The sequence below is a fragment of the Symphalangus syndactylus genome, chromosome 13, assembly GCF_028878055.3.
Source record: "Symphalangus syndactylus isolate Jambi chromosome 13, NHGRI_mSymSyn1-v2.1_pri, whole genome shotgun sequence".
Classification (NCBI taxonomy): domain Eukaryota; kingdom Metazoa; phylum Chordata; class Mammalia; order Primates; family Hylobatidae; genus Symphalangus; species Symphalangus syndactylus.
The window spans coordinates 117,550,047-117,563,599 of NC_072435.2; the positions used below are offsets into that span (position 1 = coordinate 117,550,047).

At 60.1% G+C, this 13,553-nt stretch overlaps 1 protein-coding gene across 3 annotated transcripts in view; it reads left to right on the top strand.

Moving 5' to 3' along the window:
- The first annotated feature begins 5,023 nt into the window (after positions 1-5,023).
- The window catches only part of SETD1B (SET domain containing 1B, histone lysine methyltransferase), a 28,888-nt gene continuing 20,358 nt past the window's right edge, over positions 5,024-13,553 (top strand). Inside the window, exons 1-6 of one of the 3 annotated variants that reach the window (XM_055236923.2) lie at positions 5,024-5,301; positions 5,777-5,964; positions 6,172-6,270; positions 6,897-7,167; positions 9,253-9,365; positions 10,645-11,877. In XM_055236923.2, the coding sequence (XP_055092898.1) occupies positions 5,791-5,964; positions 6,172-6,270; positions 6,897-7,167; positions 9,253-9,365; positions 10,645-11,877 (1,890 nt within the window). In that variant the 5' untranslated portion in view covers positions 5,024-5,301; positions 5,777-5,790. Of the gene's footprint in view, positions 5,302-5,361; positions 5,965-6,171; positions 6,271-6,896; positions 7,168-9,252; positions 9,366-10,644; positions 11,878-13,553 lie in introns of those variants that run through there. The other 2 variants (XM_055236924.2, XM_063615223.1) reach the window with 2 other exon arrangements.

A 13,553-nucleotide genomic window follows, 5' to 3' on the forward strand; every position in this document is an offset into this window, starting at 1 on the left:
TTCTGCGTCAAAACCCCAGGTGTTACCAGGCTGGGGGCTGGGGTCTCAAAATGTGTTCCCAGACCACAGCATCAGCCTCACCTCACCTGGGAACTTGTTAGAAATGCCAGTCCTAAGGACCAACCCACTGCATCAGACACTTGGGCACCAGGCCCTGTGGTCCATTCTCAGTGAGCCCCGCTTCGGGTGATTCTGATGCCGGTTCCAGACTAAGAACCACTGATCTAGTCCTGTTTTCAGAGATGGAGAAACAGGCTTGGAGGCTATGCCGCTTACGCAAGGCCATAGCTGTTCAATGGCTCGCCAGGTTTCAAATCCAGCTTTGTCTGGTTCTAGAAACAAGGCTTATATACAGGCCTGCCCATTTGGGGACTGGAGAAGAAAACAATCCCAGGAAGGTGGAGAAGCGTCAAGGAAGGCCCTTTCATAGAGAAAGCTGGCCGGAACCTCGGGTCTCTGTTCTTTGCCTCCCTAGCAGCCAGACCTCAGAGGACGGCTCACACTGTCACCCCACATGCCCCACGGGGGCGGCTGGAGGAGAGGCCACAGCACAGTTGGGCTTTCTGGCAGTGACCTGTGTCTTTCAGAAGTAGGCGGCACCCAGGGCCCTCCCCCCGCCGAGGAACACACAACTGGGAAATACTTGCAAGTGGATCCTCTCGTACGCTGCTAAATTCGGCAGAGAATTGCACGCCCCAAATGCCTGACAACAGAAGCTGACAGGCGGGGATGGATGGCCCGGGCGGCCCAGCAGGCGGCCCGACGCGCTCGCAGCTGGCGGGAGGCAGGGGGTGGGGAGTGGGCGGGGCCGCAGAACCAGCCCGGCGGGTTTGGGGTTCGGCCCTCCCTAGGCTGCAGGCCAGAGCCCCCCAAATCTCCCTCACGGTCTGGGCAGGGACTCACACCTACCTCAGTGGCAGGACTGTCAGAGTCAAACTAGGCCTGCCCCTGCCGTCGACAGAAGGAAAGATTGTCCATTCAGGGGGTGCCCGAACGTCGCCCCTTCTCCGGCCCAGAACCTGGAGGGGAGGAAGGTGGAGGGCGGATCAGGGCGTTGGGGGAGAGAGATGTGACCGGCCGAATGCACAGCGGACAGGGGCTCCGGGGCTGAAAGGGAGCACCCCAGACGCCGCCCCTCCCCCAGCGGCCCGGGCGGCCGGGGGTAGCTGAGTCAGAAGGTTCAGCCCTGGCCCTGGCGGCGGCTCATCTACATTTCCTAAGGCCCGCCCCGCCCGCACCCTCCCCGGGAAGGGCCGGAGATGTGAGGCTTCGCCGGGAGCCCCGCGCCTCGGGGGATCCCGGGGGCCCCCCTCCGCTTTCCCAGGCTTCCCCCACCTCCTGCCTGGAGAGCTGGGCTGGAGGGCTGCGCCCTGGGCTGCCCAACGGGGCGTCTGCGGCCACCCCGAAGGCCTCCCGCCCTGAGTGAGGACGAAGGTGGCGACCCCCGCCCCGCGCTGGCTCGGCTGTCAAAGAGCGACTGGGAGGTCGGACCCCAGCGCCCAGAGCCGGGTGGGCAGCGGGGGGCGGCCTGGGGTCAGGGCCAGGCCGGGCCGCGGCTTCCAGAGGAGCCGGTGGGACCCGGAGCGGCCTCGAAGCCCCACCGACCCCGTGGCCCTCGGCTGCGGGCGTCCGCGCAGAACAAAGAGGAAAGGGGGAAGCGGTCCGGGGCGAGGCCTCCTGGTGCCCGCGTGGGCCTCCGGGTCGCCCAGCCCCCTCCCCCGGCCGCTCCTCCCGCCTGGCGCGCGGCAGCCGCCACCGCCCCAGCCACGGGCAGCGCGCGAAATGGCGCCCATCAGGCCGCCGCGCCCGGCTGAGGCGAGCGCGGGAGGCGCGGCGCGCGACGCCCCCGAGGCCCACGGCCCCCGAAACGGCCCCCGAGACCCGGTCGCCAGCGCTGCGCCCCGCAGGCTCTCGGGGCCCGACCTGGCCGCGGGCCTGCCTCCTGCTCCGGGCTCCCCACGACCGGGGGCACGGCGGTAAGGAGGAAGGAAGGAAAGAGAGCCGCCGCCATTAGCACCGCAGCCCTGCCCGGCTGGGCCCGCCTGCTAGCCCAGCCCAGCCGAGCCGCGACGGGCTGGAAGCCTGTAAAGAAAACTGGCGTTTGGGAGGAGGAGCGAGCGCGGCCGGGAGGACAGAAGCGCCGGGCTACGGGCGGAGATGCTGCGTCATGGTGCCAACATGGACGCCGGCCTTTTGTCCTCCTTCGCGTTGCCAGCGCAGGCGCGCCCCGCAGCCCCGACAAGCCGGCTTCGGGGTGCGGAATCCTTACGATCGAAAGGAAAGTGGGCCCAAGGCTGAGCGATGAGGCTCCCCAGTCTTTTAAGCCCCCCGTCTCCAAAGCACTTCAATTTCTTCTCCCCATCCAGGTTCAGACCTGGGAAGAGCGAGGGGGGCGAAGGCAGGCGGCTCCATGGACCCCCGAGGGTCGCTGCGGAGCCCCCGTCTTCTCGCCCTTGGGGCGGAAGAGGCACAGGGGTCCGAAGAGCCCTTCGTGTCCCAACCCCCCGCCCACTGTCCGCTCCGGCTGCCAAATACAATGCTCCAGAATCCTCCTTCTCCCCTCAGCTCCCAAACACTTGCAGCCCTTGCTTGGCCTGCAAAAGGGTTTCCTCGAAGGGGCAAAAGGCACTTTTTATCTTTCTTACTTACCCGCTCAGCCCGGTGCCATGGAGTCTAGAAGATCAAGCTGGGCGGTGGTTTTGGAGGCGTTATTGTAAAAACATATATATTTTTTGATTTAGTTGGGAAATTTGGGGGTTATGGTGGTGTCTTTGTTCTTGTTACCTTTTTGTAAGTTACACCCTCACGTTCTGCTCCTTCCACTTCTGCAAACTTTCCAGGGTTGGGTAGGCAAAAAGGCGGCTTCGCTGAGGACTGTTTACTGCTCTGGATATAGCAATGGTGTGATCGTCATTAAGAGACAAAAGGCGAAAATACAGTCAAATCAAACAAAAGGCAAAAGACGCACCAGCCGCCCAACCACCATAGAAAATACCCCCTACTTAACGTTGGTGTTTGCTGGAACCAGCTAGGACTTGTTTTCCAGTTTTAATCTAGTTTCCTGTGACGGCTTTAGTCTCTACACAAAGAAAAGGTCTTCCTTTCCCTCACCCACCAGCTCCCCCCAACCCCCAACAGCAAAGACGAGAAAAACAGGGCTGTTTTTCTTCAAATAGATCGATTTTCAAAGAAAGTGTACAAGCTACGGGGAAGAAAGCTGACTAGCATTTAGTGCTGTAAACATTTTCAAAAGCATAAAGCTAGAACCTTAGCTTTATAAAGCAAGATCGTCTCAAGAATCCTAACTGGCTTCTATTAGACAAGAGAGACAAAGACATACATGCAGATGAAGGTTCGGAAAATTAAGGACATCTCGGCAACATTAACATAAAAACTGTACTGCGTCAGGACAGAATGGATTGGGTACTTACAATGTAAAAGGTTTTTTAAAAACTAAAAGAGTAACAACTGCTCACAATTTTTTGTTGCTGCCATTTCTCTAGTCCTAAAGCTATATACATTTAAAACATTACCTTGTTAAAAAGAAAGGAGTTAATAAGATGGCCAGGTTTAAGTGTTTAATAGAGGAAACTAGATATATTGAAAAATTTATTGTTCAGTCAAGAGAATACAGATTAAGACAGCTCCAAGCTCCCCCCACCCACCCATAGAACAAAAAGAGGAAAAAAAATATGTCATTTACTTAGGTTTTTTTGGAATTCAAAACTGTTAACTGCTGACATGAATGGTGTGCTATGACCTAGTTATACAAGACAAAGATGGATTCCAAGTCATAAGGAAAAATCCAGATCTTTTTAAAAAGTCTTCTCCAGTCTTCCAACTGTGAGTCCTTGGGCCTGTTGACAAATGTTAAACACACTGAGACGTCCTGAACTGGATGGTAGAGTCAAAGGAAAAACATTCCCCATTTGCAACAAAGGAAAAACCCACTTGGCCATTTAATTCCATTGCAGAAAAATGGCTTCCCTCATCTGTTGGCCTCTCCTTCGTGTCTGATGAAGGATGTTTTGAGATCAGCGTCTAATAACTCAAGCCCTATAGAAGCCGCGCGCTGATTGGCTGCCGCGCCCTGCCGCCCTGCTCCAGCCAATTACCTACCCACGGCCAAATTACAAACCCCGAAAAGAGCCCCAATATGAGCTACACCAGCTCCGAGCCCCGGCGAGGCGGATCCTGCGCCTCGGCCGCCAGAGAGGAGCGGCAGAGGGGGCTGCAAACGCGTCCTCGCGAAGCCCGGGAGCCTCGGAGTTGAACTCACAAAATGGAAGCCGCGCGCTGATTGGCCGCCGCCACTCCCGGACCTTTAATAAAGAAAGGGGAAGGAAAAGATAAATGCAAAAAAGGGGGACTCTCTCCTCCGCGGGTGGCAGGAGGAAGGGGGGGGAAGCATGTGTTCAGGACAATTACAGGGCGCTCCCCTCCAAAAATAAAAACAGAAGAAGGCTTCTATCGCCCAGGTCCAGGCGAGGGCTGCATCCTCCCAGGAATGCGAATGCTAACGTGGTGAACCCTGGTCTCCCTTCCCCAGCTCCACTCCGGGGAGGGGGTCGCGGGCCGGAGGAGGAAACCGGAGCGCAGATACCTCGATTGCAACTCCTCTGAGTCGACGCCGGCCTCCCAGCGTCCACACACACCCTCGGCCCCCCAGACCCCAGCCCTCTCCCCGGGTCCCCGCGCGCCCGCCTCCGGCCCGGGCAGTTTGGAAACAGTTTTGCAGGCCCGGGGGACGCACGCCGCGGCGGTCGCGGCTCGGAGGGTAGTCCCGGCCGCGGGAGGTAGAGCCCGGGGAGACCCCCTCCCCCGGCAGCCAAGACCCCCACCCCAGTCCCAGAAGAATAAATAAATTAAAAGGCCTTCCCCCGGGGAGGGGGAGGCAGTGTGGGAGCGCGCGAGTGAGGGGTGGGGGGCCGCTGGGGCCCGGGGCTTTGGCGGCGCAGCTGCCGCCGCCGGGAGAGTGCCTGGGGAAGCGGCGAGGAAGGAGAGGGGAGGAGGAAGAGGAGGAGGAGGAGGAAGAGGAGGAGGGTGAGCGCTCGGGTCGGGCTCCTTAGCGGTGTATTGTGGGATGTGCGGCTACTGGGAGCCGAGCCTCCGCCGCCAGCCGCCTCCCGGGCAGCAGCAGCAGCAGCGGCGGCGGCAGCGGCAGCAGCTCCGGGCCCGGCAGCCGCGGCGGCGGCGGCGCCCCCCCTTCCTGGCCCCCGGTCCGGCCGCCCCGGCCTCGGCTCCCTCGGGGGACACCATGTACTGGCTGGCGGCGCAGGGAGGCCGGCGCCCGGCGGGGATGTAAGCGCGGCTCGGGGAGGGAGAGGCCGCGGCCGGCAGCCGGGCGGCCCAAGCCCCCGGCCCCGGCCCTGGCCCGAGCGGGCGGGCGGCGGCGCCGCCAGGCCCTGCCGCGAGCCCCGCGCCAGAGCCAGGCCGAGCGAGCGGGCGAGCGCCACGCCGGGCGGCCGGGCGGGCACCATGGGCCGGATCCCGCGTCCTCCGGGCGCCCCGGGCCCCGCCAGCCCTCCCCGGGTACCCCCGGGAGCCCCTCGCTGCCGCCCCGAGACGGTGGCCGAGCGGGCGGGCGCGTAATTCTCCCGGAAGGGTTATTCTCTCGCTCCATTCTTGTTTTGGGGGGAGCCAGCGAGACAGCTCCTTTCGGGGCGCGCTGGCAAGGTGGGAGGGGGTGGGGGCCTGCCGATTGGATTCTTTCGCGTGTGTGTAGAAGCGGCCGCCGCCGCCGCGGCGGAGACGACAACAACTTGCTGGTTTTCAGGTTGGGTTAACGGCATGGAGAACAGTCACCCCCCCCACCACCACCACCAGCAGCCCCCGCCGCAGCCCGGCCCTTCGGGCGAGAGGAGGAACCACCATTGGAGAAGTTACAAGTTGATGATTGACCCGGCTCTGAAAAAGGGGCATCATAAACTGTACCGCTACGATGGGCAGCATTTCAGCCTGGCGGTGAGTAGCCGGCGCGCCCCCCCAGCCGTGCCCCCCGTCGTGTCCGGGGAGACGCGCCTAGCGGCCAGGGAACCCCCCGCCCGACCCCCCGGCCAACTGTCAGACGGGGCCCCAGCCCTGGAGTTTGACAAGTGCCTGGAGAAAGGGTTCTGCCCATGGGGAGGGGGACCAGCCCTCTCATCCCGGCCCCCCAATTTCTCCCCACAGATGTCCAGCAACCGCCCGGTGGAAATTGTCGAAGATCCCCGGGTCGTCGGGATCTGGACCAAAAACAAGGAGCTGGAGCTGTCGGTGCCCAAATTCAAGGTAGGACCCCTCCCCACTGCCCCGCCGTCCCTCCCCCACCTCCCCGAGTTCGAAAATAACGCCAGTCCTGACCGAGCCCAGCCGGATTCCCAGTTCCCGCCGTCCGGGGCCAGGGAAGTTTTGGCGGGGAGGGGTAGAGCGCTGGCGAGAGGGTGTCCCCTCTCATCTACTGTAAACAAAATAACACTGGGTGAAACTGTAATCACGGCGCAGATACAGTGTCCTGCACGCCCCGCGGGGGGCTCCAGTGCGCCCGGGGGCTTGGCTTCGAGACTCTCCCCTCTCGCCAGCCCACTAAAGGACAACTTTTTAAGCCTGAGGGGTCGCCCCTGACCCGGCAGCAGGAAGAGGAGGCCAGAAAGGGGGGTGGGGAAAGAGAAACTGTTTCTTTTTCCCCTTTCCTTCCGAACCCAGAGGACTTCCACGTTCCAAACGATTTAATCCTCCGCTTCTCGGGCCCGCCCGCGTGCATTTTTTTTCCAAAAAAAATTTTTTTTTTTTTTTCCAGTTTTTTTTACCCTTTATTGTTTTCAACGGGCGGGCGAGTTGCGGGGCGGGGGGGAATGTTGTGTTTTCCCTTAGGTTTAAACGTTCTCCAAACTCCCTTCCCCCTCGGCCCCTGCCAGATCGATGAGTTCTACGTGGGCCCGGTGCCTCCAAAGCAGGTGACATTTGCCAAGCTGAATGATAACATCCGTGAAAACTTCCTGAGGGACATGTGCAAGAAGTATGGGGAGGTGGAGGAGGTGGAGATTTTGTACAACCCCAAGACCAAGAAGCACCTGGGCATCGCCAAGGTGGTCTTTGCCACGGTCCGGGGAGCCAAGGATGCCGTTCAGCACTTGCACAGCACTTCCGTCATGGGCAACATTATCCACGTGGAGCTGGACACCAAAGGTGAGCCCGGCAGGGGAGGAGCGTGGGGAGACCTGTCAGCCCGACCCTTTCCCTCCCCGCCCCTCCTGCAGCGTGGGGAGGACCCCCCTACTCTCCCTTGGGATCCCCCCCCACAACCTTATTTATTTTCTTAGCCCCCTCCTGAGGGTAGAGTCGCGTGGAGCTAAATGTGTTGTCTGTTGCTAGGAGACAGTCTGTAATTTACCAAATGTGCCGGTCCTTGGCCACCGCACCCCTAGGGACCACCCGGAGGCTTCCCCACCGCTGACACCCCCGCGGGCCCCCTCTCTGAGCCCTGGTGGCCTGGGTTTAGACAGTCTCCAGTGTTGCCTGTGTTAGGGGAGGAGGCAGAGTTTGTTTACTTGTGGGGGACTGAGGGAGTGCCACTAGGATGCCTTTAAATACATCAAGAGAAGGTCTGGAAACTAAAAAGAGAGTCCTCTAAGGATCTAGGGTGTCCCCTCACCTCCCTTGCCGCCCCTTCCCCCCTGAAGTGGCAGCCAATCTGGGGCCGGGAGTGTTGTTTCATTGATAAGGTTCTCGAGATAGAGCCGCCGGGGAAGAGCAGAGCCGGGAAGAGCCGGGCGGGCGGCTCTGGGTGCTCAAGGGTTGACACTGTGTCTTCCCTCCTCTCTCTTAAAGAGACCGCAGCACCTCCCCTGCTCTGGAATCAGCTGGGTGCTCTCTGGTGCTGGCTGGAGAGGCCATACCTCCCACCCTGTGGGTCTTCGGAGGCCTCTGCAGGACCAAGGGGCTTGCAGGACTCGAGGGCATTCCCCAAAGTGTGCCTGAGGCCCCTTTAGGGAAGCTCCCACCTATAAAAGAAGGTGCTGAGTGCTTTGAGGGCCCACCAGCTGTGGGGAGATGCCATTGGGTCCCTAGCCCACCGGGGTCCCCTGGGAAACCCTGCCTGGGAGGGCGAAAGTGCAGCTTCCAGGAATTTGTGAGCATGGGGTTCAGGGACAACTGGGACACACCAAACCCAAGGCAGGAAAATCAGAACTTTTCTTTTTTTGTGTTTAATGATTAAAATGTATTGACCGAGCTCTAAGCTGGTGCCGGGGGTGGTGGCGATTATTCCACGCACACTTGCTGAGCCTGTGCCCGGTTCTGTTTCTCCTCTCAGGGCACAGCCCTCTTTTTCTGTCCAGTCCACAGTCCCTCCCACCCCTTTCCCTAGCTTCTCAGTCTCTGGGGGTTGGGTAGGGGGGCAGTGAGGACCTTGGGTGGCTGCAGCACAATTTCTCCCTGATAATTGAATTGAACGTGGCACCCCCTTCCCTATCACGTGCCCACATTTTAAGGAGCAGCCAGGTTTCAACAAAATTTCATTTCTGTAAAAAAAAAAAAAAAAAAAAAAAAAACACAAAAGCTCTCAGAGACTGCCAGCTAAGTTTGTATTTCAAGAAAGAGACCAGTAAAGTGTAGCTCCAGGAACGTGTCTTTTTTGCATATGTAAGCAGCTGTCTCTGAGGCTCTATAAATATCGATAACCCCTGGGCCCTGGTCTATAAAAGCCTCCTTCTGCTGAGGGGTGGAGGGTTCAGGCCCAAGGTAGTCCCCAGGCCACCCTGGGGCCCTCAGCCTGGTCAGGGCCTGTGGAGTTCACAGTAATGTGCTACTAGAGCATGTTGCAAACTCTGCTGCTCACCTGGCCCCAGATATTTAACAAACTCTGGCGTCTGTGTCACGGGCTTCCCCTCCTCTTACTGCAAGCCCCAGGGTATTGAGCAGAAAGGGGAAGGCCTGGCTCTGTGGGCGCCATGGCCCAGGTAATGCAGGGGTGGGAGGGGCTCGGTGTCGCGGGTGGCACCTCTGGGTTTGGGTTTGGGGGAGTCTCAGCCCTAGGAGACATTAGCTTCTGGACATCAGGATCAGAAAAATGGTGCAGCTCAGCAGCTTTGTCGAAGAGGTGGGGACCCTGAGTGAGGTGCAGAGGGGTGGGAACTCAGGGCCACACAGCCTCCCCAGGACTGGGCTCTTGGGCACAAGGGACCCACCAGGGTACCACACAGGTTGGAATCCTTGTGGGGGCTGCCCCATCCTGGAACCTCACTGAGTCCCCCCTTTCCTGCCCATCTACAGGGGAAACCCGAATGCGGTTCTATGAACTGTTGGTCACTGGCCGATACACCCCCCAGACCCTCCCAGTGGGCGAGCTGGACGCTGTCTCTCCAATCGTGAATGAGACCCTGCAGGTGGGTTTATGGCCATCAGTCTGCCCCATCGCCAGCTCTTTGACATGCCCCCCACCTCTGGAAAGCCTCACCAACTCTCTGATGGGACCCCCAGCCTACCCCCACGTCACTCTCTCCAGCTTTGGAGACCAAGGCCTAGGAGGGTGTGAAGCCTGGCCATGCCCCCCACAATTGGGAGCAGGGCCTAGAGCCCCATTTTCCCAGGCCCTCCTGCAGTGGGGCTCCGTGGGATTGGTTCTGTTTCCTGTGGCTTCTCCCCTCCCCAGCACAGGCTGCGATTCCCATAGACTCAGCGCCCGCCCGGGCCCGCTTTTCCACGTTGATGCCAAACATTGCTGTTTCTGGGGTCCTTAGTGTCTGGTGTCCTGGGCATGCCACTACCCCTAAACCCAGAAACCAGAGTTCATGCCCTGCCTTCCAGAGCAAGACTGACTCCTTCCAAACCACTGCCTTCCAGGACACAGGGACAACTCGCGCGTGGGGCGAGTCTCATGCCAGCTCCTCCCTGGCATCAGGCTGACTAGCTGCCTGTTCATCACTTTATTTTTGTTTTATTTATTTTTTTGAGACAGAGTCTCACACTGTCCCCAGGCTGGAGTGCAGTGGCGTGATCTCGGCTCACTGCAACCTCTGCCTCCTGGGCTCAAGTGATTCTCTTGCCTCAGCCTCCTGAGTAGCTGGGATTACACGCACACACCACCATACCTGGCTAATTTTTGTATTTTTGGTTAGTAGAGGTGGGGTTTCACCATGTTGGCTAGGCTGGTCTTGAACTCCTGACCTGAAGTGATCCACCCGCCTTGGCCTCCCAAAGTGCTGGGATTACAAGCATGAGCCACCATGCCTGGCCTCTGTTTATCACTTTAAATCCTAAAACACTGGATGGCTAGGAGGACAAAGCCCTTGGCCATCCTCTCGTGCACAAGATTGTAGTTCTTGGTTATAATCCTGCCTGGAAGGTCTTTGATTTCTGACAGCCTGAGGCAAAAAGAAAATCCCAGCCTAAACCAAGATGTTACGGTCTTCTCTTTTCTCTGTCTCCTCTGGAATTAGGAAAAACCCTCAAGGTTCCCTGAACATATTTGGCTACCCCTAAGATTAGAGAAAAAGTTAGTACCATCCTGACACTCCTCCTCAATCTCCCTCACTTTCATTCCTTATGCTGCAGTTCTAGAGCAGTTTGGCTCTGAGCTTCCCAGCAGCCAGAGTGAGAAGGGAAAACAGCCCTGTTCCATTGCACATTTTCCCCCAGTGGTCTCACATCTCTGTCTCTCCTTAGCTGTCAGATGCCCTGAAGCGCCTCAAGGATGGAGGCCTGTCTGCAGGCTGTGGCTCCGGCTCCTCCTCTGTCACCCCCAATAGCGGTGGGACACCCTTCTCCCAGGACACAGCTTACTCCAGCTGCCGCCTGGACACACCCAACTCCTATGGACAGGGCACCCCGCTCACACCGCGCCTGGGCACCCCTTTCTCACAGGACTCCAGCTACTCCAGCCGCCAGCCCACACCCTCATACCTCTTCAGCCAGGACCCCGCAGTGACCTTCAAGGCCCGGCGCCACGAGAGCAAGTTCACGGACGCCTACAACCGCCGCCACGAACATCATTATGTACACAATTCTCCCGCGGTCACCGTGGTGGCCGGGGCCACAGCCGCCTTCCGGGGTTCCTCGGACCTCCCGTTCGGAGCAGTCAGCGGCACTGGGGGCAGCAGCGGCCCCCCCTTCAAGGCTCAACCACAGGATTCAGCCACATTTGCCCACACTCCACCACCCGCCCAAGCAACCCCTGCTCCTGGATTCAAGTCTGCTTTCTCTCCGTATCAGACCCCAGTGGCCCACTTCCCTCCACCCCCAGAAGAACCCACCGCCACAGCCGCCTTTGGGGCCCGAGACAGTGGGGAGTTCCGGAGGGCACCAGCGCCCCCACCCCTGCCACCTGCTGAGCCTCTGGCCAAGGAGAAGCCAGGCACGCCACCCGGCCCGCCGCCCCCCGACACCAACAGCATGGAGCTGGGCGGCCGGCCCACCTTCGGCTGGAGTCCTGAGCCCTGTGACAGCCCTGGCACACCCACGCTGGAGTCGTCCCCTGCAGGGCCAGAGAAACCCCACGACAGCCTGGACTCGCGCATCGAGATGCTGCTGAAGGAGCAGCGCACCAAGCTGCTCTTCCTGCGGGAGCCAGACTCGGACACCGAGCTGCAGATGGAGGGCAGCCCCATCTCCTCCTCCTCCTCCCAGCTCTCCCCACTGGCCCCCTTTGGCACCAACTCCCAGCCAGGCTTCCGAGGCCCCACGCCCCCCTCCTCACGCCCCTCCAGCACCGGCCTGGAGGACATCAGCCCAACACCCCTGCCAGACTCCGACGAGGACGAGGAGCTCGACCTGGGCCTTGGGCCTCGGCCTCCACCTGAGCCAGGCCCCCCGGACCCTGCTGGGCTTCTGGGCCAGACAGCTGAGGTGGCCTTGGACCTGGTTGGAGACAGAACCCCGACCTCAGAAAAGATGGATGAGGTACCACCGTGTCTGTCCATCTGTCTGGGACTGGTTTTGTCTATCTTGTATTTCCCTTTCCCCCTTCAAGCATTTAGCATGACTAGCTAAGATGCAGAAGCAGTGGGGCTAGGAAAGCCAATATAACAGGTGGAACTTAGAGAATAAAAAGGGGATGCAGAAAACACCAGGGGCTGTGATTGAGCAATTGGTTTGGCAATGAGCTCCCTAGCAGCCGTGGAGAGAAGGAAAGCATGGCCTAGTTCTGATGCTCTCCTTGTTAGGTAAGAAGTCAGCTTTTCCTAGGGAGAAATTCTGGCCTGAGCCTCTTTGGTAGGAGTTTGCTGAGAGTTCAGAGAGTATGAGCTGTGGGGATGGCTCCTGGTCCCCTTGTCTGTTGCGTGGCTTGGGAAAGATCAGGGAGAGTCCTGGCGCTCAGGCAGAGGGGAGGAGAGAGATTGGCCAGAATACTGTGCTGGGCTAAGGGGGGTGAAGCCCGGAGCACTGTCTCCTAGAGCCTGGTGCCCTCTGAAGAGGGGGAAACCATGGCAGACAGGGAGGGTTCTGAAGTTTCCCTTCTCCCACTGGCTCCAGGGATGAAGGAGTTAAGAGCTAACTTGGGGTGGGGGTGGGGTGCTATGTAGCCAGAAACAGGCAAAGTTGACCATCCCCCACCCTCTCCTCAGGTCATGGGGTCTCCTTGCCTAAACCTCCAGCCTCAGGAAGTCCCGCCCAGGGATTGGGGTGAGGGTGCCACGTGCCAGGTTCCCCTGGGAGGGTGTTGGGTCATCTTCCTTGGCTCCACTCCTCCTTCTCGGTCCAGGCACCTGCCTTGGAGCTGTAGCCCCGGTGGGCATGGGCAGTCAGCGGCTTAGACAGAGCTCTGTGTCCCTGTGGGCGGAGGGGAGGAGGACTGCCCCCTTCTTGGGCCCTTTGATTAGGCCGGTCTGGCTGCCTCAGGGAGGAACGAGAGGAACTTGGCTTGCCTGGGAGGGTGCTGCAGGTGGCTGGGGCTCCAGGGGGCCTCCAAGCAGTTCTGGGGAAGTGGTTTCTGGCATCAAGGGGTCCAGGCAGGGGGCCTTGGCAGGGGGCGTTGACAGGTGTGCAGCTGTAGGGGGGCCGCCGGCCCTGGCACCCTTCTCCTCCGCTCCGCCTAGGCTGCGTGGGGTGAGGAGTGTTTACCATGCTGACCACGGTCCAGGGCTGAGAGGCCCGGAGTGGCTGGAGCGAAAGGCAGGCTGAGGCCCCGGGAGCAGGGGTCTGGGACTGCCCGGCCGCCAGCGCAGGGAGCCGCCGAGTGCCGGGAAGCTCCGGGCCGGCCCGCGGACGCCCCCTGCTGGCGCCGGGGAGTAGCGCCTGGGCTTTCTGCGGCCGAGCGCAGTGCGGGGAGCTGGACCCCGTCCCAGCCTAGGCTGAGGTTGAGGTGGGGGAGCGGCGCAGGCGGGGCCAGCCGGGGGTACAGGGGGGGCTTTTCTTCCAAACAGTGGCTGGTCGTTAAAACTTCAGGCTCGAGTCCTTGAGTCCTGCCAAGTCACTTACTGGTTATGTGACCCTGGAAAAGGCACTTTTGCCTTTCTGAGTCTCAGTTTCGTCATCTGCCAAATGGGCCTGTGAGAGTCCCTGCAGCACAGGACCTCAGCTTAAGTGAGGTGCCGCACAGGATGCTCCAGGCACCGCCAGGCCTGCTGGGCTCCCAG